The following is a 26,922-nucleotide window of genomic DNA, read 5'->3' as shown; positions in this document are numbered from 1 at the left end:
CCCCTCATCCCCTTGGATGGGGACCACCCAGCCCAGCACGGAGCCAGCTCGTCGCGCGGGGAATTTGGTACACGGCGCCTGTCAGACCGAAACGGGGGCAGCGAGCCTGGGGAGCCGACAGGCGAGGCGAGGGCTGATCGGAGATAAAATTCCAATTTTTCATAAGACAGGGAACAGCCGTTACACTGAAGCGAGGCGGGGAAGCCCTGATAACAAGGCTGATGTGGTGACCCGAGGGTGCCCGGGGGACCAGCGCATGGCTCCGCAGCAGCCCTCGGTGGCTCTCAGCCAGCCCCCCCCCAGCCCATCTTTTAACCCCAGAGCCATCCAAACTGGGGCCTGGTGGGGCTGGCTGTCGCCTCTCCATCATCTTCAGCCCGTCTTTATTTTTTCAGACACGCTATTTTCCAGCCCAGTGGCCTTGCTCCGTCCCTCATGTTTTATGGCGCTGATGTCTCCATTTCTGGAGGACCATTCGCAGCATTGCGGCTTATCGGGAGGAGCTGGGGGAAGGTGCGGGCAGTGAGATGGGTGGGGGACAACCGGGGGCACAGGGTCTGAGGGCAGGGAGCTGGGGAGGCCAGGAGCACCAGGGATGGGTGGTGCTGGCCCCGGGGAACTGGGAGGGACTGGAGAGCGGGCTGAGCCCCACAGCATCCTGGCAGGTGGGGTGGTGCGGGGAGGGGAGCAGAGGCACCCCTCTGCGAGGGAAAAACCATTTTAAATAACAGCAGTGTATCACAGGAAGGGGAAAAACCCCGGGGCTACGGCACTGCTGCAGCTTTAAATTATACTGTAGGAGGATAAAAATAAAAGAGAGGAAGACAGAGAGAGAGGCCGGGAGGAAAAAGAATTGCCATTGTTTTACCAAGCAGATGGGAAAGTTCAGGGGATCAGAAAAAGACTATTATTATCTTGACTCGACCGAGAGGAGATGGGAAAGGAAGAGGCATTTTTTTTCTCCGCGTTAAGGAATGCCATGGCAGAAGTCATTTCAGCAAAGAGTTGGATGGAAACGGTGCAGTCGGCTGCAGCAGCACCCGAGTTACCTCCACGGCCAGGGCACACCACCAGGATTTGGCTCTTTGTCCCCTTCCTGATGGCAGTGGCAGTGCTGGATGTGGCATCACCCACTGCCACCGCAGGGATGGGCGTCGGGCATCTGCCACCACCTCCAGCTGTGGAACCTGCCCACCACGGGGCCAGATGTGCCACCAGCTGTGCCCACTGCCACGGCAGGCACGTGCACACACATACCCGGACACTCACCCAGCTCCTCCTTCTTGTACAAGCAAGCCTGAAGACACACGCACCCATATGTAAGTGCTGCCACCCTACAAGTGCCCACGCTCCTGCTGCCCTCCCCCAGCGGGGACATTCTGCTTTGCTAAAGCCATGCAAGAGCACACAGAATATGCAACAAGTCTCCCCGCTTTTTCCTGCTGGCCATGTAACCACCAGCAGAACACTTTTCTTCCCCCAATTCATGTGACAAGCTCTATTTTCTGCCTCTGCACGCTTCCACGCACATGCTCTGCCACTCCAGGGCTATTTGTTGCTGCTGCTCAGCAGGCGCAGGACGGGGCAGCTGAGCAGCTCCGGAGCACGGCCACGCACACTGGAGACAAGAAAACCCTTTCCAGGAGTGCTCAGGCTAGGGGAAGGGCCCAGCCCAAAGCCCGTGGTGCTGGCCCAAGCACGGAGAGCAGACTGATTCACAAACGGGCACACATCGGTGTGACTGTTGCCCTGCAAAATGCCGTGGCTGTGGGACAGGGAGGTGAGGCGGAGGAGCTCAGATCTGCTCCACCAGGTCTGGGGCATCCGTTGCCCATCACATCCCTCCTTGCAGCCCGTCTCTTCACTATTCCCCAACTTTGTTCTCTTTCTCTCTAGTTTATCGCATTTGTTTTCTTTCCCCTCTCCACCACACGGTTCTCCCCTTGCTCCCTACACCTTTCCATGCCACTTTTCCCTCTCTGCTCCTCCGTGATGCCCTGACACCTCCTGCAGCCGCCTCCTCTGCATCTTCTCTGCCACGAGCATCGCTCGCACCCGCACCCCCGGGATGCAGAGAGGGGGCTGGCATCCTGCCCTGCCTAATCCCGCAGCTACTGACTCCTCGTGCACTTAATATTCACGACAGAGAGAAACATTTCACGGCGAATTGGACGCACATTCAACTGGAAATGGAAATTTTATGACTCTTCTCACTCTGAGCTGCAGATTACACCAGCTGAGAAAACATGGAAGCAAATGAACAACCTGTGAACTGTAAAGTATATTAATAATGAAATCACAGCCCGGGAAATGAAGGCTTTATTCTGTTTATATTCTGCTCCATTAATAGAGAGCACTCTCCCTAGCTCCACCCCATTAGCCAGCAATCTGCACAGAGGAAGAGCACAAGGCAGGCAGGGGAACGGTGGGCATGGGGAGAGGAGCGAGGGACCGTCCTTCCCACGGGGATGAACATCAGAGGTGCAGGACTTTGGATCGGAGTGTTTTCCTGTGCTGCTTCCACCTCCAGCCACCGAGGGCAGGTGAGGTGTGGGATATCCTGAGACTTGGCACCCCATGCACCAAGCAGGTGTTACAGGGGAAGGAAGGGAGCTGAGGAGGAAGAAGAAGGGAGAAGAGGAAGAAGAAGAAGGGAGGATGCACCGAACTCATCACCACCTCCTGTCTCTCTGGGAATGGAAGCATTCCAGATACACGTCTGCACCCCCAGAGCCATGTCCATGGAAGAAATTCCCCTGGGCTTGACAGACCTGGAGCACACGTTACACAGTCTGGCCAGGCTCCATCCTCCCCAAAACAACTGCCACGGCTTATGCAAAGCACATCACGGGAGCTAAAATGAGCCGGAGCTGAGTTTTCTATAGCTGAAGCGACCCGGTGTTGACAGAATGGGGACGCGTTTCCACAGCTCAGATTTTTATAATAATACCTCGGGGGAGTCTCTGGCAAAGTTTGGCCCAAATATAATTAGTTTGCACAGCTATTAGGGCCTGATAAAAGGTTTTAATTTGTGTGGAGATCTCTCACATCTCAGACACTCCCGTCCCTTGCTCTTCCTCCGCTTCCTAATGCCAGCTGAATGAAAGGCGAGTCCCAGGCAGGGAGCAAGCCAGCGACACAAAGCCTCCCATTTACCCGGGAAGGAGGGAGCCGCTCTGATCACTAAAGAAAAGACAGAAAATCCGGCAAGCCGACGCTGTCGGCGTGTTGTTTTTTTGTCCGCATCGTCCTAGCCTGCACAATAAGTAAATAAATGAAACCCTTCCTTCTGCAGCGGCTGGGTGAACAGATACAGGGATGGGTTGAAATTCATCGTCTCCGCACAAAGCCGAAACGAGGGATGCTTGGAGAGGGCGTCACGCCGGGCACCGGAGTGAATGGAAACTTCCCCGCTCCTCTCGCCCGGTCCTGCTGCTGCTGTGCATATGCAGGGCTTACGAGATTGTCATGCAAATAGGTCGGCTTGGGAGCAAGAAAAATAACTCTCCAATATTCTTATTAATACGGCTTTGTACAGCGCCCCAGCTCCCTTCTGCCGGGCATGGTGCGAATGCAGATCGGGGCCTTCAGCAATAGCACGGTGCTTCAGAAAGGCAGCGAGCCAGCGATGGGATGAGCCCATGGGTAAAACCTCGGCACGGGCAGAGCTGCCTGCATTTTGCCTGGGAAAAGCTTCCCGACGCGGGTGGCCGTACCTCCACGCGCGTCCCCAGATGACGACGAGGAACTGCGCACGCCTTGCCTCTGGCAAGGAGGGAAAGCGTGACATTGCAAAGATGTGTTTAGGGAGCATGCCGAAGAGGAGAGGTTTTTTTTCTTTTCTTTTTTTTCCCCTTTCCATAACAGAAAGGCATTGCCTCATTTGTAGCTGGTAGGGGTCTAGTTATTTTTGTACTAAGATGCATATTTTAAAGGCGGCTGTGCCAAATATGCAAACAAATCAGCTGAGAGGGTTCATTTCCACCATGCAGGGAAGCAGAAGTATTACTTTTATATAGACACGCATATAAGTACATAATCTCCTATTGCTTCGAAATAGCAGGTAGAAAGAGGGCACATCAGTGGAGGGGAAGTGCTACAAAGAGCTAACCGCAGCCAACAGTGCACGAGGCATGCAATGCGTTAACCAGGTTTAAGCCACTCCTGCCTGATCCTGCTCCCACGGGAAGCTGCTGGCACTCCAGGGACAAAATATTCACCCTGCTCCTGGCAGGATCCCCTCGCAGGATGCAGCACAAGTGCAAGAACTTTGCGAGCAAGCCCTGTCAATGCCAGCCACCAGCACTGCCTTCACCTTCACCAAGACCATGCACAAAACGTGCCCTTGGCGCTGGCACCCAGTGTGGTGCCAACAGAGCTGGGTCACCGATGACCCTTTTCCCGGTGGATCCGTCCAGAGGCTGCTGATTAAGTGTGCATCAAAATGGGTGGCAGATTTACAGGTTAACAATGATTTAGTGGAGTGCACGGCAGCCAAATTAATGCCGGCTATAATGTAGTTTACCTCATTAAACAATGCACACCAAGATCCTGTCTGTTGTAAAACAATTGGTCTCTGAAGCCTAGTGTTCATCTTCCAGGGTTGCTGGGAGATAATAAATGGGTAATATTCCGGCGATAATGGTAATGGAGTCACGGCTCAGAGCTAATATTATGGCAAAGCAGTAATTATTTCAACAGTAAACAAGGGGACGGTTGAGCTGCCGACAGGATTGGAGCCTGTTGAAATGCTTCAGTTAATTTAGCCGGAGCCCAGGCCTGCAATGCCTCCTGGAAGGAGGACGATGATCTCAGCTGAGCCTCTGTGAGATGCTTGGCCCTGGTGATGCCTTGGCATTGGCCTCTGCAGGTGGTTAGGAGCTTCGGTGCTGGAGAAAGGCCACTGCGAGACCAGGGGGACGCATGCAATGAGGTGAATTGGGATGCCATGTACAGCAGAGCAGCCAGCTCAAAGCACAGCCCAACGCAACCCAGCCCAACACAACTCAACCCAACACAGCCCAACCCAACCCAACCCATCCCAATCCAACGCAACCCAACCCAACGCAACTCAACCCAACCCGGCTCTCTGCTCCAGCCACATGAGGACTCAGTTGCCTTCCTTTAGCCGCTGCGTGTCTACACGCCCGTACAACATCTCCACAAGTCCCTCTTCCCAAAGCAGGGCTTATACCTCTCCTTTCCTCAACACTATGAGCACTATGTGCACTATACCTCTCCCTTCCTCAACACTATGTTTGTTCAGGCGAAGGAGATTCAGACAACTCCCTGCCACCTAAATACTGAGAAGAGAAGCAAGGCAGATGTATTGGCCTCCTCCAAAACCTCCTGAACCCACAACAAAAGACAGTGCAGAAACACGAGGCTCTGGGGGAACACAGAAGCAGCCTTGCACAAGCCCTCTGCTCTCTTTCAGAGCTACTGCCCTGTTAAAATGACCAGCAGAGAGTACAGCTCGCTGTTAGTAAGTTAATTAGGTGACTTGAGGCAGGGTTACAGGGAGCTTTCCCTGGGGATGCTGAGCTGATCACTGCCAGGGAGATGACAGCACAGAGGCAGGCAGAGATTTGCCACCCAAGCGGATTCCCCTGGCTTCTCCCAGTGCCTCCTGGCCAGGTTCCAGACCTGACGTCCCACCTACAAACAGCCCACGCTGCGCTCGCCAGGCAAAGCCGCCCCTGCCTGCAGTTCAGAAAGGATCTAGAAAGGTTTGGGACAGAAACTGATGTGCTTAATGGACAAGCCTCTGAAGGGAGGAGATGTGTCCCCTTCCCAGGGAAATGCAGCTCCTCAAGCTGCATTTTTTTCGCAGCAGCTTGTCTTCTTGTTTTAAGCCCCGCCAAGAGCCAGAGAGAATCAATATATCCAAATACACCAGACTTCTCCCAGAGTCCCTCCGCTGCTTTGCTGCTGATGTATAGACAGATGATCTCCAGAGACCTCTGCCACATTAGGCCACCAAGTCTCATCTATCTTAAGTGCATATACGAGCTGTGATTACTCCCGCGCCCAAGCACCTCACGTCCTGAATGTATTTATCCTCCCATCAGTCCTGCCGGATGAGGGACCGCTATTATGCCTCTTCCAGGGAGGAAGCGGAGGGCTGCCGAGGTTAACTCAGCTGCTCACGGAGGACACCTGGGTCGCGGCACAACGGGGGCCCTCCGAGCAGCTCGCCCCCCTCGTGATGCTGCCTGGCCAAGCAGCAAGGCAGCACCAGCCCTGTGCATCCTAGCTCGGACGTGGTGTGGGGCTCTGGCTCCGCACGGGCTCCAGCTTTCACAGCCGAGCCTAATCCTAAGATTAATGAGGGATTCCTGCTATAAAGACCTCTTCATCAGCCCTCTTACGAGTAAATACACCATCAGGCCAAACCATAACGTTTGCCTACTCTGGCAGCCACTGTCTTAAGCCTTACACCAGAATCCATCATACGACAGCGATAATCAAACAGCAATTAGACAAAAGCATGGCAGCAAAGTCCATCAAGGGTCGTTAAGGATGACAAGTTGGATGCAGCCCCTGGCTGTAGGATAGCCGTGTGTGGCAGACGGGTGCTGGCCAGGCAGATATGCCAGCGGTGTGTCTGCACACCCAGCCAGTTTGGGCACCCTTTCCCCACGCCCTTGGCCCTGTACCGTGCACCAAGCATCGCCCAGCAGCTCGGGACACTGCACTTCTCCCTAAGCCAAGAAATTCCAGCTTTTGTCCACCGAGAGACGAAAACCAGACTGACAGCATGGCAATCACCATGACAACGTCAGAGTTACCCAAAAATAAATAAAGAGCCCAGTAACTATGGAAACACCTGAGTGACCATAACCACACTATTAACTGGAAGATCTCACCACAATTTGCGGATGGCATCAACACCGTGATGCCAGGGACCATAAAACATCTGAAGCCTTCGAAACTAAGAGATGCTGGGCAGTATGGGTGCACATACGGTGCTGCACACACAGTAACACAAACACAGTAATGCACACACAGTAACGCACACACAGTACTGCTGGGGATGCCCCTCTTGACTTGCCATCCTATTGTGCTTGGCGCCTCGTGGATGTCAAGAGCGGACAACCCAGAGGGGCTGGCTCTGGCCCGTTGGATTACCTGGCTTGCTGGTACAGTTTGCTGCCAGTCCCCCTGACAGCTGGAGCACCAGAGCCCACGGCCGTGGCTGTGGCTTCTCAGCAGAGCCTTGAGATGGAGGAAGATGTGACTGCATCTCTCCCCCCCAGCCCCTTCTTCTTCCACTTCAGCCCGCTGGGATGCACTGCCAGGAGATGGTGGCTGGAAAAGGGTCTGGAGTGGGATGAGCCACTGGGGAGCTGAGCTGCTTCGGGTGTAAATCCTCTGCGGGATCAGGCTGCACACTCCTCCAGTGAGCAAACACACTTATCTGCTCCATTTCTCACCAAGAGCCACAAAACAGACTTACAGCTGCCAAGAAAATAATAGAGCCCGTGAAGTGCCTTTGCGCAGAGGAGCGCTTGCTGGGGTAGGCGCGGGGAGCAGCTCCTTCAGCTCCCAGCCCGCCCGCGCCTGGCACAGACGGCGCTATCAAAGCCTCTCCCCAGAGGCAGCGGTGAGAGCCGCTTACCCATCCGCTATGTAAACCCTTCAATTATGCACCAGCTTTCCCTTAACCAGTTCTCCCCCCCTCCCTTTTTACACCACTCCAAGCGAGATGGAGAAAGACGGCGCGAAGGAATGGGAGGAGGCTTGCTCGGGATTTCCCCAGGGATGTGCGTCGAGGCACAGCCAGGTCTGGCCAAGAGAGGGGCCAGCAGCCAGCTTTGGGTCCCCAGACACTGCAGAGGCTCCCGGCTCTCCAAACCATGCCCTGTCCTGATAGGGACATGGCTACGGCCTCGGCATCTTCTACAGCACCTCTGGGCACCTGCCCTGGCTCTTCTTTCAGTTCCCATGCTTCAAATCCTCATCTCTCATACGTGTGCTGAATTAAAAGCGGAGAAGCAGAGGCCCTGCTTGGTGGCTGCAGCACACCCAGAGAGAGAAAGAGAGGAGCTGAGCTGGGAACGGAGACGGGCAGGCACCGGAGATGTCCTGGGCCACCTCCGGGCTCAGCACCCTCCGTCGGCAGGAGGCCAGGTTCAGGTAAATCTTTGTGATCGTTTGTTCTCTTTGAGTTTTGAAAGCAGAATGCCTAATCATGGCCAAAATCGGGTAAGAGCTGCTGTTGCAAATTACACAGCGCCACAGGTAATTTCTGATTAGCTCACTCTTCCTCTTGTGGTGCATCCTCAGTTTCCATAGCAGCTAAGTCCTAAGTAAAATGGAAACATCTGGTTCAAGCGCAGGTAAAGATTCCCTGGGGGAAGAAACCTGCTGGATGGCAGCAAACACCGAAAATAGCCCTGGTGAAAGAAGACAGAGGCGGCGTAAGCCGGGAGCCTGGTTAGGAGAGGATGGATGGCTGCAGGAGAAGGTGGTGAGGGATGCAGGGGAGAGGAGGGTCCTGGGGAGCAGGAGGGGATGCGGGAAGGAGAGCAGGGCCTGCAGGAAAAACCAAGTGCATGCAAAAAAACAGGCGGTGAGGAGCTTGAGAGAGACAAAAGGATGCAGTCAGGGCGGAGAAGGGGAAGAGGACAAAGGAAAAAAAAAAGGCTTAAAGGTGACAGCACGTGGACCGGCTCAGCCATCACTGCTGCCCGATGGTGACAGAGTGACAGCGACTTGATGCCGCGGGTAGGTGCTGTGGTCAGGGCTGAGAGCAGCACACATCTGCTCCCTGCATTTCATCATGGTCCATGCCCAGACGCCAACCGAAGGCCACCCTCTCAGACACGGCCACCTACAGGGAATAAGCCAACTCGTGCACCAGGGAATGGCTTTTTCAGAGGCTCCTGTCATCAGAGCAGGCTGAGTAGCCACTGACTCAGCTTGTTCTCTGCCTGGGCCACGGAGAGTGATGGATCTGGCCCAGCAGCTTGCTACAGTACAGACAAATAGCAAAAATCAATGGAGCTGCACTGAGACACCGCAGCCATCGCCAGGCAGCTGAATGGAGGGAGCAGACACGGCGCCATCCATCACTGCTGCTGCTGTGTCGTCTCCTTCGGCTGCCGGACAGCCCGGCCGGGATATCCCCGAGGACAGCTTGAGGAGTGGTCTGGGACAGCAGCCCACGTCACTAAGACCCGGGGTTAAAAATGACCAAGGTCGAACGCAAGCACTCAGATGGGAGATGTAGGAGGCAAAGGATCCCTCGGCCAGATGGCTCATCCCACCCAAAACGACCTTCCCCCAGCTCATCAGTGAGATCCTCGCAAAGCTGGGAGAGCTGGGGCAGCAAAACGCAAAAGGAGTGCCAAAAACAGCCGGGAAAGGGTTCTGAAACCGTGCCGTCCCGAACGGGCGCGCGTGGGAATTCGCTCCCCAGCAGTCACACCCCCGCAGTTCTGCTCAGGTTTTGCTTGCCAATTAACGAGGTGACCAATTAATGCTTTGCATGTTTTCTTGTTGATTCATACTATTTCCAGTCCCTCTTTGATGCAATGTGTGCTATTCCCCGAAAAGGTCTCAGCAGGCGCCGAAAGCGGCTGCCAGCAGCGTGCTGCGTGCGACCACCCACGGCGGCAGCTCCAGCGACCTGGGGCAGCCCCAGGCTCCCGAGGCACAAGCACAACACCCCCAGGCTGGTAACTGCCCAAGAAAACCATCGATCTCCTCTCCCAGACCACCAGGATGGATGTTTCTCCAACAAAACCATCAGCTCCTGCAGCACATCACGGCTTTTTAGCGCTCACCACCTTTTCTTTGCAGCTGCAGGGCCCGGTGAACCAGCCCCCAGCACCTCTCCAGCTGCTCCCAGCCCTTCCTGGAATATTTTGGGCAACGTTTGGCTCTTACCTTTGGGCGAGATGTGTCTCCAGGTGATTGTTGGATCTGGCCTGCCGGTGGCTATGCAGGTGAGGCTGACGTTGCCGCCTTCGTTGATGGAGATGTCAGAAGAGATCTCGGTAATTTTCGGCGACACTGCAGAGACACAAAGAGGGAAATAAAAATGCAACCGGTTCTGTCTGTCTTAAATCTGAAAATGAGGGTGAAGGAGGCAGAATTCCCGTCCTTCTACCGTGACAAACAGAGCAGGAGCCCATCAGTCTCGTCTGCCTCGACAGGAAAACAGAGGGGAAACAGGGGGGGTGGAGGAGACAGAGTTGACGTGGGAAGGACTTGTAGTCATCGGGGATTCAGTTATTTCTGGGAGGCTGCAGACAGATCCTACCAGCACCAGTGCTATGTGCCAGCCGGTGCTTCTCCCCCCACACTGCTGGTACCAACCCTGTCCTCCCAGCCACGACCAGCCCTTTTCAGCAGAGCTGCATCCTCCCGGGACCACACCAGCCCCCCAAAAGGCACTCCTGGTGCAACGAGAGCACCCAAAACGCACACGGGGCTTGCAGCTGATGGGCTCTGTGATGTCCTTGCAAGCAGGAGAGCACCGAGGAGCTCTCGCGAAGACAACGAGCCTACCAAGGAGCTCTAAGATCATGCAAAGGAAGGGAAATTCAACAGGGATGAAAGCCCTCCTGCTGCTTTGGTGCTGCCAACATGAATTCAAGGGAATGGGGCAGATAAAAGGGGCCCAGAGCCCAGGAGTGGGGCTGATGAGGAGCGCTCAGCCCCTGCGGTGGCACGACCTGGGGCTTCCACAAGCTCAAGCACACCGTGCAAGAAATACGATCAGCTGCCGTTATCAGCCTGCACCTGCAGAACACAATAAAGACCATCACCTTCCTCGATTTATTATTTTTTTTCCAGGCCATTCTCCAGAGCCTAGCAGAGGATTGGAGAAGTCACAAATCACCCGCGGAGCATCCTGCTCCTTCCACCCACCCCAGCCGAGCCCCGTTCATCGAGCAGCCCACGCGCAGCCCCGAGCGGTGCCGTGCTGCTATCCCAAAGCCACAACCCACCCCCGTGCCCCCCACCCCTGCTCGTCCCCAGCAGGGCAGGCGCAGGGACTGGCTGGTGCACGCGCACCGAGCCAGAATGACTGCAATGGCCTTGCATGCATTGCCTCTGCCGCGCAGGTAAGTAATTTATTGATCCGTAAAGCACTCCAAGACGCTCTGGAAGGGATTATGTCATGCCAGTGCCGTGCAATAAAATAAAAAATGATGGATTTTTTGTGAGCATGAGGGTGATTTAGGGTTTGTAGTTGGAAGTGTAGTTAAAGTACATTTTAAGTGGAAATCAAGGTGGGTAATGAATTATTCCCTGTTTTGAAGGGCTTCTGGGAGTTCATTTTTTTGCTGCTCTGGGCACAACGGCTAATCTGCTAATCATGCACTGGAGGACAACTATGGATCAGACGGTCCCGGAACAGTGGGGGATTGAGTACACCTGGGGACACAGGACAGCGGCTGCGAAGATGACACCGAAGGAAGTATTAATATTCATCAGTGTCATTAAGCCTGGCATAAGGGGACATGGCTCCTGGGACGAACAGCATGGAGATGCTCTGCCAAAAGCCACGCAGTCCACCAAGGAGCTGCAATTAATGACAAAGGTGCTACAATTGCCCCACCGTGCACCCGGCAAGGCTGGGATTGCCATCCAGGAAACCAACGTGCTTCAGAAAGTTGCATTTCCAGAGCAGAGCTTTCAGTATCAGCAGCTAAAATAGGCCACGGAGGTATCACCGGTGGTGTTTCGAGGTGGAAAGCGATGAGCAGTGGTGGAGCGAATTGCCCGCGATCGCCCGGGAAGAAGCCCTGGCTGGCTCCTGCTGTCGGTCCCGGCAAAGCTAGAACACGATCTGTCGTCTTCCATGCAATGCCTCCTAAATCAAAAGGAGCCTTTGCGATGTTTTTAATTAACGAATCCACATCACTCAAATTTAGCTTGTTTTGCTGAGCTCACCGAGACTCACAGGCAGTAAATTCAGCCTCTGCATTGTGACTGTTACAGCACACAAGGATTTGCACCCACACGGGCGACAAACAAAAATCTGTAATCAAATTAACTGACCAGATTCTAAAACATAATTAAAACAAATTAAACTTTGATTTCCACTTCTCCTGAAAAGCATCCTGAGGAGCATTACAACCTCCTCCTCAGCAGCAGAGCAGCACCAGCATTCCTGCAGAGATTTTAATTTTGCTAAGACCGGGCGGGGGGGGGGGGGGAGAAATTATTGGGATGCTCCTTGGCTGGGCAACGGGAGACTCTGCAATTGCAAATTTGCAAGTGAAAATGCAACTTTTGGGAAAAGTCCCCGTGCCCTGGCGGACTCAGGATGCTCTCGGTCGGTCTCCAGCAATTTATGCTGCCCACTCAGGGCGAGGTGAGGCAGCCATGGCCGGGAAGCAGACGAGAGCGACAACGTCAGCGAAGTCTTTAGCCTACCCTTAAATTAAATGCGCAGTGGTAGGATTTAACGCGACAGTTATTGTATGCTAATTAAACGTTTGAATAATTAACCACACGAACTATTTAAAATGGCTTTCTTGAGACTTACCAGGTACGTTGTAAGGCTTTTACTATACTAGGGAGGGAAACTTCAATAAATAAGTGATCACAAGTATATCTTTAATATTATTTAATGGTCACCAGTGCTGCCATTCCCCTTGCATCAAAAGGCTTTATCCGTCAGCTGGCACTTCTGTGGAGATGGGGCAGAGGAGAAATTTCTTATGCTGAACGTGGGACACAGATGGAGCTGCGCCCCAATGGGAATGAATAAATAAATAAAGCTAAATAAATGCTGGCTTCCCAGGTGGGAACCCTCTCCTTGTGGGCAGTCCTTTTGTGTTCAGCATCTCTCCTGCTCAGAAGTGATTAAACATGGCAGTGTTGGCCAAGCTGCTCCGGTGACACAGTGCAGATTTCCCCAGAGACGGGCTGGTGTTTTATCGATCTGACTTCTGCTTCTTCCCCCTCCCTGGCCTCGCCATGCTGATGGGAAAGGTCCCTGCGCTGCTCCGAAGTGCCGCAGCCTCTGCGAGCGCTCGGGGCTCACCCGGAGTTTGTCCGGACTTGGCGCTCGCTCACACACACCGAGTCCCTGGGACAGAAAACAGTGTGCTTAAATATTTAACCAAGCCATATGGCGCCTTACACGTCTGAGGGCGTTCAGTCAGGTGATATATGTCTTTGCAGATCCAAGCATATGCACTTGCCCACACAGATGTATTCCCTGCCTTGCGCCGCGTGCGCACGCACCCTCCTGCCGCCGGCACCGACTGAATCCCTGCGACACCTCCAAACACCCGTCCCAGAGCCAGCGTGGGTGCAAACACCCCTGCACGTACCCTGCAGCACCTGAATGCATCGTTATCTCCCCGTCCACCTTCCCTGCATGCAAGGACTGTGCTGCCCGTGCCAGTCCTGTCCCCACAATGTGTCCCCAACAATGTGTCCCCAACAATGTGTCCCCACTTCTGTCTCTGGACACAGCTCTTGGTGCAGCCAGGAGCAAGCTCAGCTGGGACCCCCAGCACCCCAAATTTCAGCCGTGCATCAGTGACACACAAGGAGACCCCTCGGTATTAGGGGAGCGAGGATCTGGAGCAACCTCACCACCAGACAGAGGGGAAGGAGGCCGCAGGTGAGCCTCACCAGGTTGGGTTCCGCAAGAAGAAATTGCATTTTTTGGCTTAACCACCTAAATTCTGCCCAATTCGGGAGATGGGGCCACAGCATCTCTTTGTCTCCTGCCTGTGCATGGGGATATTGCTGGGACACTGGTGCCGTGAGGGCAAGCACACCCTAGGCGTGCTCAGGGACTCACCCAAGAGCTAAGCAAGTAGAAACGCACACATTTCTAACCCTGCAAATCACTTCTGGTGCTGGAACCAGGCAGAACGGGTCTCGTGCCAGCCTTCCCCAGCTGCACAGTGGCCGGGTGAGGGATCCAGCATCACCCACGCCCCACCAGGGCTGGAAAGCCGCCAGCAGTGCCCTGCGCACAGCCCACGCCAGCAGCCTGCCAGCAGCCAGGCTCTCCCGGTGAGACTCGCTTCCCCCTCGTAAAACATGCAAGCCTCCATCTTCCCGCACGAGCAACATCTGCTCCAGATCAAAGGGAACAACAAAGAACAACTATAAAAGCAACTTGAAGCAAGAAAAAGAGGGAGACTCAGCCTTGCGTTCTGCGGGCGATCTGTGATGTGCACTGGCAGCTTCCTGAGCATCGGGCTGCCGGAGCTCCTGCTTTTAGTAACTCTTACCGCTGTCACCCACGGACTTCGCCGTGTTTTGCAGAGCGCTGCTACCACGGGCGCTGCTTCTGCGGAGCCCCAGCCCCGCTCCCAGTGATGCTATCAGTCTGGCTGAGCTCCTGCACCCCAAAAGAAGCCCCCCCAAAGCTGGCAGGGATGGGGTGCAGGGACCCCAACAACACGCTGTCCCCCCGGGACGTGGCCGCCCCAGCGTGCACCCCCCAGCAGGAGGGCTGGAGACACGCAGAGCTCCCGCGCTCCCCGCCGCAGTACGGGCACCTCCGCTGTGCCTTCTCCCTCTTTCATTTCTGGTTTTTCTCCCTCCCTGTTTGATTTCTCTCTGCTTTGCAGAGAGCAAGCTGGGAGACCTACGCCTTCAATTATAGGTGTACTGTAATGGGCTTTTAAATCAGTTTGCGCTCCTCTAACACGACCATAATTAAGGGAAAAGCAGAGAGGGCATCATCCTTCCATCATATCAACACAGCTCAGGAGCCGCATGGAAGAAGTCCAGGGGGGACAAGGAAGGGAAAACACATCCTCCGAGCCTGCTTCCAGCTACTTTGCTGGCCTGTAAACAAAAACCTTCCAATTTTGGGTGGGGATCCCACCCTGGGCTTGCACTGTCACGCCGAGCTTGGCTCAGCTTCACCGAGGGACCCAGCCCCCTCTGCGCAAACCTGGCAGCAGCCGAAGGCACTAAGAAAGGAGCCTGGAAATTAAGAGGACATACATAATGACCTTAATAAGCAATTAATAAATAACTAATGGCAATTGCTCGTTCTAAAGCAAGGCGTAATGAGATGTGTCATACAGCACCGAGATGTAGCTAAATGATTTCCCAAGTAGATAACGGCTCCTACTGCAGCAAAGCTCTCCGAGCTTGGAGGACACCAAATTTTTTACACCTGTCTCTGCAGCAGGTTATATGGCAAGGCATTGAAATAATTCAGAGGAGGAGGGGGGAAAAAAGACGTTTCCAATCATTCATTAGTAAAGTATTTGTGAACGCAGATATAATTCACTGCATAAGCTGCAGGCTTTCTGCAGACAGACTTTATAGCTAAGTGCCAAAAGGGAGCCCAATCTGATTCCACTTACGACAGCATAAATCAGCAGTACTGCTACCACAGTCAACAAGGGCTGTGCCAGAATAAACACGGCACAAGAGGAGCGTCAGGTCTCAAGCACAAGGACTTCCTTCTGACTTTGGGATGGGTCCAGGTCACTTGCCACTGTGCCAAGTAGCCAGGGTGCTGCCTGCTTAGCTTTGGGTCGCCTGCTTTCAAGGCTCCAAAGGGATCCCCACCTTTACCATCTCCCTCCTAAAAGGGAGAAGCACCTGAAGCCATGCCCCACATCTCTGGGGAGTAAAGTAAGAGTTTGCTTAGTACGACTGTTAATAAATAGCTTCAAAGCACAGCCGGAATCCATCGTTCAGGTCTGGGAGACTTGATTTCTGCTTCCACATTATGACGCCCAAAGGAAGTCGTGGCACTGCTCTGGATGTCGTTTCCTTCCCTACAATGAGTCTAATGATGCAGATCTCCTTTATAAACTACTTCATACTTCTCCTTCAAACAGAAATGAAAAAGGAACAAAGAAAGATGTAAGAGCGAGGTTTTTGTATTGCCAACCATGAAGAAATGCAGCCGAACAGGACTGTTCGACAGATCAGCTCCCTGTCTAGACAGATCTCATTTTCAGCTCCACGCACGCAGCACAGAGCTAGGATCTAGTTTTCAGTTTTTGCCCCCAAGTCACCTGGGATTCCCCCTGCAAGACAAGCGTTGCCTCATAAAAAGCAGAAAATTGAAGGATCTTGAAGCCTTAAGACACCGGCATCATCTCCCCAGCATCACTGACACCTCTCATCAAAGCACGACAGCGTTTCTCACAGCTACCTCCGAGGTGACCACGCCGGCCGTCAAATTGATGGAGATTCTGTCTCGCCCCGCTCGGGGGCACACAGGGTCCCCAGCTCTGTCCCTTGTCCCAGCAGGCGCTGGTGGAGGCTCTACAGGGCCCCTGGGAGATGTCCCCGCGAGGGTACGAGCCGCCGAGCGTGCCCGACAAAGTTTGAACACGACTTCTTGCTAATACAAAGCTTGTCAAACCCATCACCTAGAAATGCTGAACGTCTTTATTAGATTCCTTTATCTCCCCCCGAGATCGGAGGGACACGACGAGATGATTCTCAGCGGAGATGTCATCATCCAGAAACTAATTAAAGGCTGCGCGGGAAGTCGGGCCACGCACACTCTGGAGAACAAAACGCATTAGCAACCGGAGTCGAGAAAAATATTACAAGTGAACTTCAGATCAGAAAGGGCGAGCTAGGGATTTGACAATAACTCTCCTCTTCCTGCCTTTCCTCCCGCTCGCCCTCGATATCCGTCCCCCAGCATCAGCGAGCTGCCTGTGATCTCGGGGCATGTGGGGACCAGCCCCAGCACCGCCGCCTCGGGATGGATGCACAAGGACACCGGAGCTCTCCTCTGCTGGGTCATGCCCCGGGAGAAAACCATGATTTGCATTCTTGGAATTTCCTTCTTTTTGGTTGGAAAAGCCCGCTCGCTGCCTGTCAGTAAGCTGCACAGGATGCTTTGATGCCTGCACCGTTAGACTGCTCCCTGCTCTGCCACGTTGCAGTCCCACGCAAGGCACTGCCTCTTTTTTGGGTCTCATCTGTGCAATGACAAGCATTTCCCGTCCTCACAGGGAGGAAGACAATGAAGAGAAAGGTGCAGCAGATGATGAGATACCCAGAGGAGGAGAAGATAATAAGGGATGACAAGATACCAGAGCCTGTGGTCATGGGAACTGTAGGTGGAGAGATTTCCACGTGGGGACGGCCCTACTAGCCACATCCTACAAGTGACTGTGGCTCACGTCAGCTGGGATGCACGGACCTACGTTAGGGCATTCATCCTGAGTGGACGTGCCTGTAAATAGCAATCCCCAGCCAAAGCCCAGCCCCCTGTACCAAAAAGCAGCAAGTTTACCTGCCATTCCTCTCCTGGTCCATCGGCACGCACTGTCCTGCTAAAATCAGCGTGCAACCTCAGCTCCTCTCCCCCGGACCAGCCAGCAGGCACGGGCACGTGTCCCTCCCTGGGGGCACTGGTCCTGCCCCCAGAGCCTCAAGAAAGCCCCCCTGAGCTCTTCCCACGTGGGGACGGGCCACACGTGGAGATCCCACCGAACCAGCTCACGCCACTTCCCTTGAAAGAGGGCAGTGCAGGAACAAAGGAGCTCAAACATCCTTTCCAGAGATAAATCAGATGCTCTAATGCAGCCTGCATCTCCAATGAATATAGGGCAGGTGTCTCTGAAGTGAAGTATTAGTTAAAATGATGCTCTTTAAATTACATTTCGGCTATTTCAGGCAGACAGGTTGTGTGTGGGTTGTTTTTTCTTTTTTTTTATGATCTATCTAGAGGCTTAAAAAGACACAGAGAGAAATAAATCTCCCTTCCATTAAAAACACACTATGCTCTTGCATTTTTGTTCTTATCTTTGCGCTCTCTTGCTCGTGCTCCCTCTCCCCTGACTCAAGCACGAAATAAGTGTTTCTGATTGCTCTTTCCACACCGACACTGAGATGATTCCAGGCACTGAGCACAATGCTCCTAGGGAGAGCCTCACAGGAGGATGAGCAGAGCATCCCGAAATGCTGCCGCGGTCACGCCACGGTTCCACCTCCACTCCCTCCATGATTCACGGCTTTGATGGGGAACTGAGCACAAGCCTGAAGTTCAGACTGAATTGCCACTGCAGTCTATTTTTATCTTCTCGGTCTATCTGTCTCCTCTGCCTGTGTCCCTTCTGCCTCTTTTATCTACTTACGTCCCTCCTTCCCCCTCAATCTCCTCTACGACATCTTTCGCGCTCTCAGACCCCGCCGTGCCAGGGGCTGTGCCAACGCGACACAAAAATACAGCGTGTATCCACGGGGCCAGATGAAAGCAATCCCAAACCACACACAAACCGTAAACCTTGCGAGGTACTAGAGACACCGATGGTGCCTCATATGCCCTGTCCTCAAATCCCTCATTTGCCTACAGAGCCTTGAGCACCCCCAGCCAAAAGAGCCCCGCTCCTCCCCAGCGCTCGCAGCGGCTCCGCTTGCTGCGGGTTTTCCTCCCTGTGCCTCGGCATCCCCAAAGATGTGCCCAGATGAAGCCTGCGTGCGTCTTCCCTGAGCTCCATCCATTTCAGGAGCCTCCTCACCCCCAGCCAGAGCCTTTCCTTTTGCTCAGTTTTCTTCCCGTGACTGCCTTTGACTCTGGTGAGAAATAAATGGATTGGGCAGGGAGCGCGGCCCTATTATCCTCTGATTAGGAGGTCTCGAGGCCAACGCTGCTACTGATGCCCAGACCCTTTGTTCGTGTGCTCATAAACCAGAAGGTCGGCAATGCCCGGCAGTTCAGGATGAACCGTGGGTGAGGTGATTTATGTCTCCAGATGCTGCCGTTCCTTCCTGTCGCCCAGGAACACATCTCAGCATGAGACTGGCCGAGCCATCCGTCACCTCCGCTGAGGCAGATCCACCTCCCCAAAGCCCCCCTGGCTGGCTCCTGTCCCCCTTTGCCATTTCCTTACACGAGCCGGGCCCTGCACCAGGAGCATCCCTCACTCCTCCCGCGGATCATCTCTGGTCCCAGCCACTTCTGTGCAGCCAGTTTTTAAGGGTCACCCGGCCAGCCCCTGACCAAAAACACCGTCTGTCCCAAATCCGAGGAATCAACCCAGCGCTTGGCCAAAACAGGAGAGCAAACGGCCATGAGCCAGCAGAACAGCAGAGCTCTGGCGAGGTCACCCACCCCATCCTTCCCACACCTTACAGCATCCTTAAAAGAGGGCCCAGAAGGGTCAGATCTCCAAATTCAGCCATGGCAGAGGAAGGTTGGTTGCCTCAGTTTGCCTCCCCAGCTCCCCTGCCCCGAGGACAACACGGAGCCACACGCTCCCAGCTTCTCCCAGCACCCGTGCACATCCTGATGCTCATTTTTGGTGGCTCTACCAACCGTTCTGGTGTTAATAACCCTACTGCCCAAACACCCCTGCAAGGTAAGGGAGTGTTGCTGGGGAAATGAGGCCCGAAAAGCAAATGGCCCAAAAGCACCCGTTCGGATGGGTGCTCAGCCAGCACCTGCTCCTCACGCCCCGTGGTGCGGGTGAAGCCACTGGAAAGCCCAACCCGCGCTGACCAGGGCCAGGACCGCTGCTAGGACAGGTATTGCCAGCGGGCTGTGCGAGACGAGCCTGCTGCCAGGACGAACGAGCCGCCAGGCTGTAGCGAGCACAGCAGGATACCCGTGCACACGGAGGGGCAATGAAAATTACATCATGAAACCGCAGCCCAAATACGCAAAGTTTGACGGAGTTAAAAGCAAAGGAAGAGGAGGCAGCGCTGGTACCGAAAGGCAGGGATAGCAGCGCGCTCCGAGCACGAGGGGGCTGTTCTCGTTTCCCATTAGGAATGCTCCTTCATTTCCCGTTCCTCCTAAATGAAACCCTCGAGCCTTCTTGGCCACCCTCGCGCCTCTGAGAAAGCCAAAAAGCCACAGGGAGTTGTCTTCCCCCAGAGCATCCTTTAATTTTCCTATTTGTCTTTCTAATGCCCAGCCTCATCAACAGCGCTGTCTATTCCCCGTGCGCCCGTGCTTTCCACGGAAGGAAGGAGTATTTTTACCCCTTCCTTCCTATTCCCCCCTTCCCCTCCATTTCATCCTTTTGGAGGCTTTTTATCTGGAGTTTCCTTTCTTTCCTCTTTCCCTTTCATTTCAAAAACCTACAGATCTCTGATTCAAAATCATTACTGTTTTTAACTTGGCTTGAGTCACTTTAATTAAGTTACTTTCCATTATTTTTTATCTAGTCCATTTGTCTACATCCCCCTCACCCTCCCTCATTCTTCCTTTCCTCCCCAAGGCAGGCTGGGTATGAAATCTTACATTTCCATTTGGCTAACAATCACTTTGAATTTTTAAATGCTATTAAATTGGATCACACCGGTCACTGGGCTGGAGTTGTCGAGCTGTGATATTTACTTGCGCCAGTCAAAGGGAAATGAAATTGCAGCGGAGCGGCGGCGGCGCGGGGGGAGGCGAGGGGGGAGCGCAGATTTATTCTGCCTGTGGTACTTGCAAACAGGCACAATCCCTTTGGATTTTAGAGCGAGTTCAAAGGAAACTCTTACTCTCAACCATGAATGTATTGTAATGTCTTTAATAAATCAATTACTTGTTGGCAGGGAAGTGTCACTGCATCTCCAATCCTTGTAATCACCTCCGCCTTGCTGTGTTTTAAGTGCTGAAAAAGCAGTGAGGTGGAAGGGGAGCCAGGAGAAGCACCAGGGCAGGGGAAAAAAGAAAAAGAAAGAAAAAAAAAAAAGAAAAAAAAAAAGAGAGAAAAAACTTCTGCTTCTTCTTGCCAAAAAAAAAAAAGACTGAAAGATGCAGAAAGACATGTGGAAAATGCAAAAACACACCCGGTGACCTCAGGCACCGGCACGAGGAGCGCGGGGACCCTGCCATGGGGAAGGTGACGTGGGACACGCGTCTACGCCAGGTATTAAGCACGTGGAGATGCCGAGCGTTGCTCTTGCAGGTAATCGGTAGAGCGGTGCTTTCCTGCCACCCCCAGGAGCGAGACGTCCTTTTGCTGCGCGTTAATTAGTGGCAGGTTTTGTGCTCCCGCCTTCGGGAGGGTGCCGGCATTCCAATTTTGCTAAAAGAGGTCTTTTACACCGGGAAATTTGCTAAAAGCAAAGGGAGCAGGCTTTGATTACAAAGCAGTCCTGGCCAAATCCAGCCCCTCCTCCTCTCTCTCTGCTGACAATATCCTCCCCTCCACAACAACAATAATCTGAGCACAAACAGACATGAAGCTTTTCAGAAAGTAATGAACTCCGGCTGGAGCCAAGGCAGGAAGGGTTTAATGTTCAGCTCGGAAAGCCTGGCGAGGCCATCAATTATATAGCCCTGCTGCTGAAGGAGCAAAAAATAATATTTCAGACAGACATGGCCAAAAAGAAAAGATAGGGAAGGAAAACACTCCGAGAAAGAATTAATTCTGGGAGCGAAAAGAAGTGTTTGTAAAAGAGGAGGAGGGTGAGAGCTGGAGCTCGTGGGCTGGCTGCAAGGTGGGGGCATTACAGCGAGGGCAAGCCGTGGAGAAGACGTCCCTACTGACCCCGGACAGGGCAAAGGGGGTAAAACGGGATCCCCTTGGCTGTAAGGGCGCGGTGGTGAGCAGCAAGGGGGGGGTGGGTTGGGAGAAAGGGGTGGGTTGGGACCTGGTCATCTCCTCTCACCTAGGGCAGCAAGAGAGGCTGGGGGCTGCCGCCTTCACCGCCTCGTCCTGGTTTTACACCAGAAAATACTGCGGGAAAGGAGAAGAGATCAGAGCTGAAGTCTTCTGGTTGATGAGACCACCAACCACAACTGAAAAACGTGCACAGGGGTCCACCGAGAGCAACAAGACATCCCCGTTATCTTGCCCATGCCAGGAGGGGCCACAACTGGGTCTCATCCAGGGATTCAGCCCTGTACCAAAATCATTTCCACAGGAACCGGGAGGGGGGGACACTGCTACCCACACCTCCAGCTTCCCAGATGAGCCAGCAGCCACACCAGGAAACCCCCACCAGAAATATTCCAAGCCCTGTATTTCCACATCTATTTCCGAAGGACCTTATTTCCATGTCTTTTTCCAAGGTCTTTTGTTCTCCACTTGCCATTTTTTTCTTCCGGTCTCCTTTTTTAAGCCTTTCTCCCCTACCATACCACCAGAACAGAAATGAACAAAAAGCCAGCACAAGCCTCTTTGCACATGTCCCCCCCCCCCGTCCTTGCAACTCCCCTTTTCCATTTTCAACCTCTCCAAAGCTAAAAAAAAGTGCAGAAAATGCCCCATTTTCCCACCCCTTCATTCTCCCCTAGGCTCGGCGACCCCTCCAGCCCATCCTGAAGCTCGCGGATATTTATCGAGGTTTTCTAGCACCCGCCGTGGGAGGCGGCAGGGCCGGGCCAGCTCTTCGGCAGCTGTTCCCTTGGCCTCTCCTTTATCTCCGGCATTGTGTTCACATCTGCTTCCCACTCTGCCTCCTTTTTCCTGCCGCCGGGAGCCGGGTTTTAAATCACTGCTCAGCGCACCGGCTGCCAGGCGCGGATTTCATGCTGCCCAGCATGCCCCGTTTGGATAGGTATCCAAAGGCCGTTTGCAAGCCTCCCCTGCCTTTTTTTTTTTTTTCCCTCCTCCTCAACCTGCCAGCGCTGCCACACTGCTCTCCCCTCCTCCCTTTTGGCCACGGAGCGATCTTGGCTCTGGAAGCATGTTCAGACACCTGGTTGCTGGCAGCGCGGGGCTTTGGCACGGGCGCGCTGCGTGCAGCTCTCCGATAGCGAAGGGGAGGCGAGCGCAGCCCGGCCGGCGCGGGTCACCGTGGCCCTCCTGGGCTATCGGGGACACGCCGGTGGCCGTCCTCTCCTGGGGCTGGCAGCTCTCCCACCTCCCGCATCCCCTCCCCGGCTTTGGCTGGGGTTTTGGCCGAGCCCGACTCGTGGTTTTGTTGGGGATTTGTGTGTTAGCAAAGCGCAGCTTTGTACAGCGCAGGAGCTGCATTTTAAGAGATGTGTTTAGGACGAGACATCGCCATCTGCGGCTCCCTTCCCTGGCGCCGAGCGCTGCTCCTGAGCATGGCGATTTTGGCCGGGAAAGGCAGCAAAAGCCCCGAGGAGCAAACAGATGGGGGCAGGTGATGCAGAAGGATGCCCAGGCACCAGCTCCAGACAAAACTCCTCTGTCAGACTGCAACCTCTCTGTGCTATCAAAGCAAGAGAGGGCACCGTGCTTCCCCCAGGCGGCACTCGGTGCCGTACAGACCGACTGCCCTGAAAAGCTTGGTTAGGGTATCCCCAGAACTTGTTTCATCCCTGATCTGAGCAGGACTGCAAGCCACGATGCCCTGAACCTTCAAGGAGCATGGAAGGGGTGCCTGCAGGTGCTGCCCCGGGCAATGTGATGGCAAAGGCTGTGCCAAACAGACCAAACCTCGGGCTGAGCCCTCTGCTCCTGCTCTCGGACTCCCCAAGCCTCTGCAACAGGCTTTTGCTCCTGGACTCGGCTCTGGGGGGACTGGCCAGAAAATCAGCGCTAAAGGCCAAAAAGAAGAGCCAGATTAAAGTATCAACTCTGAATTTATGCTTGGGACTTAAGGTTTAATAATGCAACAGAAAATCAATATTTAATAAAGCAAATGATGGAGAAAAACACTGAATGGGAGATGAGCTGCTGCGCCTGTTTTCAAACATGTAACTCCCGGAGGAGCCAGTTTGGCAGGATAGATGCGACACCAGATTGCCACGAAGAGCTGGCACGCAGGGCGCTCGAGGTCCCACTGATTCCAACTCCCGTGTCAAGGGGGCTCGCAGGTCTTTTATTAAAGGACAAACAAGGAATTACAGTGGTGGTCAGAGTCCAAATACCCATGAAGAGAGACCAAATGCTGATGCACACGGGGAGCCAAGCAGCTGCCTCGCTGAGCGGGCCCAGATTTGTGCTCGGGCTGGAGAAACGCGGGCAGACAGGCAGCGCCGTGCCCAAAGCCTGGCTTCAAACACACCGAGCAGGGCTGGCTGGGGACCGAGATCTGCTGACAAGCAGGGAGAGAGCAGCAGGGCTCAGAGCGGAGGATAAATGCTTGCCAGCCAAGTCAGGAGGCTCTCCTGATGTGCAGGAGAGGAGATGGTGTTGGTAATTCTGGGGTAGCAGGGAGCAAGCTGGGCATCAAACCCCGCTGCCAGGCACGGTGACAAAGCAAGCGCAGAGCGAGCATCGCCGCACGGCGTGCTGACGAGGGATGCGACAGAGATGAGACCGGGATGCTGAGGACAGATCAGCAGCTCTGACTCCCTCCCCTGGAGCCTGGAGAAAACTGCACTCAGTGCGAATGGCACCGGGATGCTGCCCTGACCCCCAGCCTGTGCCAACGTGCGGCACCGAGATGTCACCTGCGCCCTCTGCTCCGCGCTGCCAGTCGACAGCTACCCCCGGCACAACGCAGCCAAGCTCTACAACTGCATCCCAGATGTGCTCGTGGCTCAAAGCACTCCATTAGATTTGGGGTTCATATTCAGGAAACTGCATGCTCCTTGCTTGAGCTGCACCCGATCCCATAGCTCCCATGCTTGGGGCTGCACAAAACACTGGTGCCCCCCGAAATGAACTGCATCGCGATACCAAGTGCCCTGCAGTGGTTCTCCCTCCCTCCCTGTCCTCCTGCACCAAGCCCACCCATCTCCACCCCAGGAACAGGCTGTGCTGCCGGCTGGGAAGGGGCTGAGCTTTCCCCATGCGCAGCCAGGCGATGGTGGGTGCTGTCCTGGGGTGCAGGAGGCAAGAAGGTGCAGCCTGGTGGCTGCAACACCGGTGTGGCGTGGGATGCACAAAGACTCCCTGCCTGGAGCAGAGCATAACCGTGCCAGACTCAAGCCCCAAATCCCATCCATCGCACCCTGTCACCTTGGGCAAGCTCAGTCTCACAAAGCCTGGGGACTGTGGATAAGTCCTCCAAACGCAGGGGATGCTCACTTTGGTCTCTCCAGGGGAGCAAAGCTCGCTCAGGTGCCCTTGGACGAAGCCCCCTCCTTCACCCGCAGCATGCGCCGGGTTGCCTGCCTGGCCCTGCAGCACGGCAGTAATTTGTAGCTTGTGCTGGGATCCTTCACGATGAAAGATGACATATAAATATAAAACGTTATCGCTCCATAACAGCCACATGCTATAAAACGCCGGGCAGAAGGATCTGGAACTAGATGGAGGCAGCGCTTTAAATCCTTCCCTGCAGAGTTACCGCCGCTAAAACAACAGACCCGCTCCAAAGAGCCCGGCCGTGGAGGCAGGAGAAGAAAAGCGCCGACAAAACCACCGCCGCCGAGGAATTAGGCGAGCGAGGAGCCTTTATACCGGCGCGACCTTGGCGTGCTGCCTCCCCTGGGGTAGCGGTGGCACTGGTGCACCAGCGCCATCTCCTCCCATTCATCCCCTACCGCGGCTTCCCGCGGATGCCCCCGCGCTGCCATGGCAACAATAAAGCCGGTCCCGATGCTCTACTACAACGAGTTGACTCCGCTCCCGCGATCACGATAACAATGCTGTTACTGTAGTAACATTACATTGTTGAGGTCTCACTGTTCTCCCCTTAATTTTATTGGCGGAAGATTAAATTGCAATAATGTTATTGAGCCACCATTAGCGTTTCCAGGGTAACAATAACATTAAGGTAGCGCTATCGCGTTACAGTGGTCCTGCCGTTCCACCGCAAATATTTTAATGTAGTAAAACAAAAGAGATTACTGCAGTAACATTAAACTGCAGCGACCTCATTAACCCACCGCCAGCTTTCGCCGCGCTGAACGGCACTTTGGGACCCGCGCGCGGCGGCGGGGAGGTGTCCGTCTCCTCTGGGAGACATCCTTGGGGAAGGATAGGACCCCCGTGAGATGTGTGGATAACCAAAGTCTCTCTCCAGCCCTACCTGGGGAGCTCAGAGGTGCACAAGTGGCCTCCCTCTTCTTCCCATGCCACAGAAGTGGAATCTTTGCCAAATTGCTCCCGGTGGGGAAGGCGACCTCTCCATGGACGCCTTTGGAGAGGGCGGGAAAGCGGAGCTGCCGGGACCCCGTGTGCTCAGAAGAAGGCTTGAAGAGGAGCAGGCTCTTGCTTTCCAGAAGTGAAGCACTCAGAGGGTGACCTGCACAGCTCTGCGTGTCTCCAAGGGAGTAGCAAAGAGGCACATGGAGCTCGCCTCGCCGCCGCTGAGGCACGCACGGCTGCGGCTGGGAGGGATGGAAATAGGCGAGCCACGGGGGTGTGGGCAGGTGGAAATGGCCCCAGTGGGCATCGCTGCACCTCCCTGCACGGCTGCATCCCGCGGCAGGGATGTAACAGCAGCAGGGCACGAGGGCAGCCGGCGGGGACCGCAAAGGGTTCGTGTCGGTTCCGCCTGCAACACTCTGGATTACAGCCTCAGAGGATCTCCAGGGGAGGAAAACAGAGAAACCGTCCACAGCCTTGATGTACGCAAAGAAGAAAAGCACCAAGGAAATGAAAACGGGCTGTGTCCTATGAATCACTGCTGCTTCCTTCCCCTCGTTCCTGTCTCCTGCCAATTATTGCTGTTTGGGAACAGGAGACATCCTCCCCTGGGCACTCGCTTGCTTTCGGCCCTACCCCTCTCTCCTTCCCAGCGCAGCCCTTCTGCAGGTCTGGCACCCGGCCCGCTAGCATCGCCGCAGGGCAAGCAAGCACACAGGCTTCCTTCTCTTCACCACTGCTCTCTTACCAACTGCCTCCCTTTGTAACGAGGACACCGGGTAACACACTTGAGCCCCGGTCACCTCCTCGTCCCTTCCACTCATTATTGCCCGTGCCAGCGGGGTTTGTCCACGCTCCCCAGGAAGGAGGGTGCGCTGCGGCATGAGTGGGACGTGTCCCTGCAGACGTGGTCCCTCCTGCAGCACAGCGGGCACCTAACGGGGGCAGCCCAGAACCGCAGCGAGGGCAGGGACGAGAGCTTCATTCAAGCTCCGGAGTCTGTTTTCCCCCCCTCCTGCCCCACGATATAATTGCTAATTAATAATAACGTTTAGCTCTCAGATAGCGCGTTCCATCTTCAAAGACCTCTGTCGACATTAGCGAATTA

General features: G+C 54.5%; 1 protein-coding gene across 7 annotated transcripts in view; it reads right to left on the bottom strand.

Annotated features, from left to right (window-relative positions):
* Positions 1 to 26,922, bottom strand: part of LOC118178120 (protein CEPU-1) — a 331,509-nt gene that overhangs the window by 18,084 nt on the left and 286,503 nt on the right. For all 7 annotated transcript variants that reach the window (XM_035346379.1, XM_035346378.1, XM_035346382.1 and 4 more), the window contains one exon: positions 9,895 to 10,020. In XM_035346379.1, the coding sequence (XP_035202270.1) occupies positions 9,895 to 10,020 (126 nt within the window). The remainder of the gene's footprint in view (positions 1 to 9,894; positions 10,021 to 26,922) is intronic.

This window comes from Oxyura jamaicensis, chromosome 24 (assembly GCF_011077185.1).
Source record: "Oxyura jamaicensis isolate SHBP4307 breed ruddy duck chromosome 24, BPBGC_Ojam_1.0, whole genome shotgun sequence".
NCBI lineage: Eukaryota > Metazoa > Chordata > Aves > Anseriformes > Anatidae > Oxyura > Oxyura jamaicensis.
Note: the sequence above shows the minus strand (reverse complement) of the source record. Positions and strands in the feature narration are given on the sequence as shown.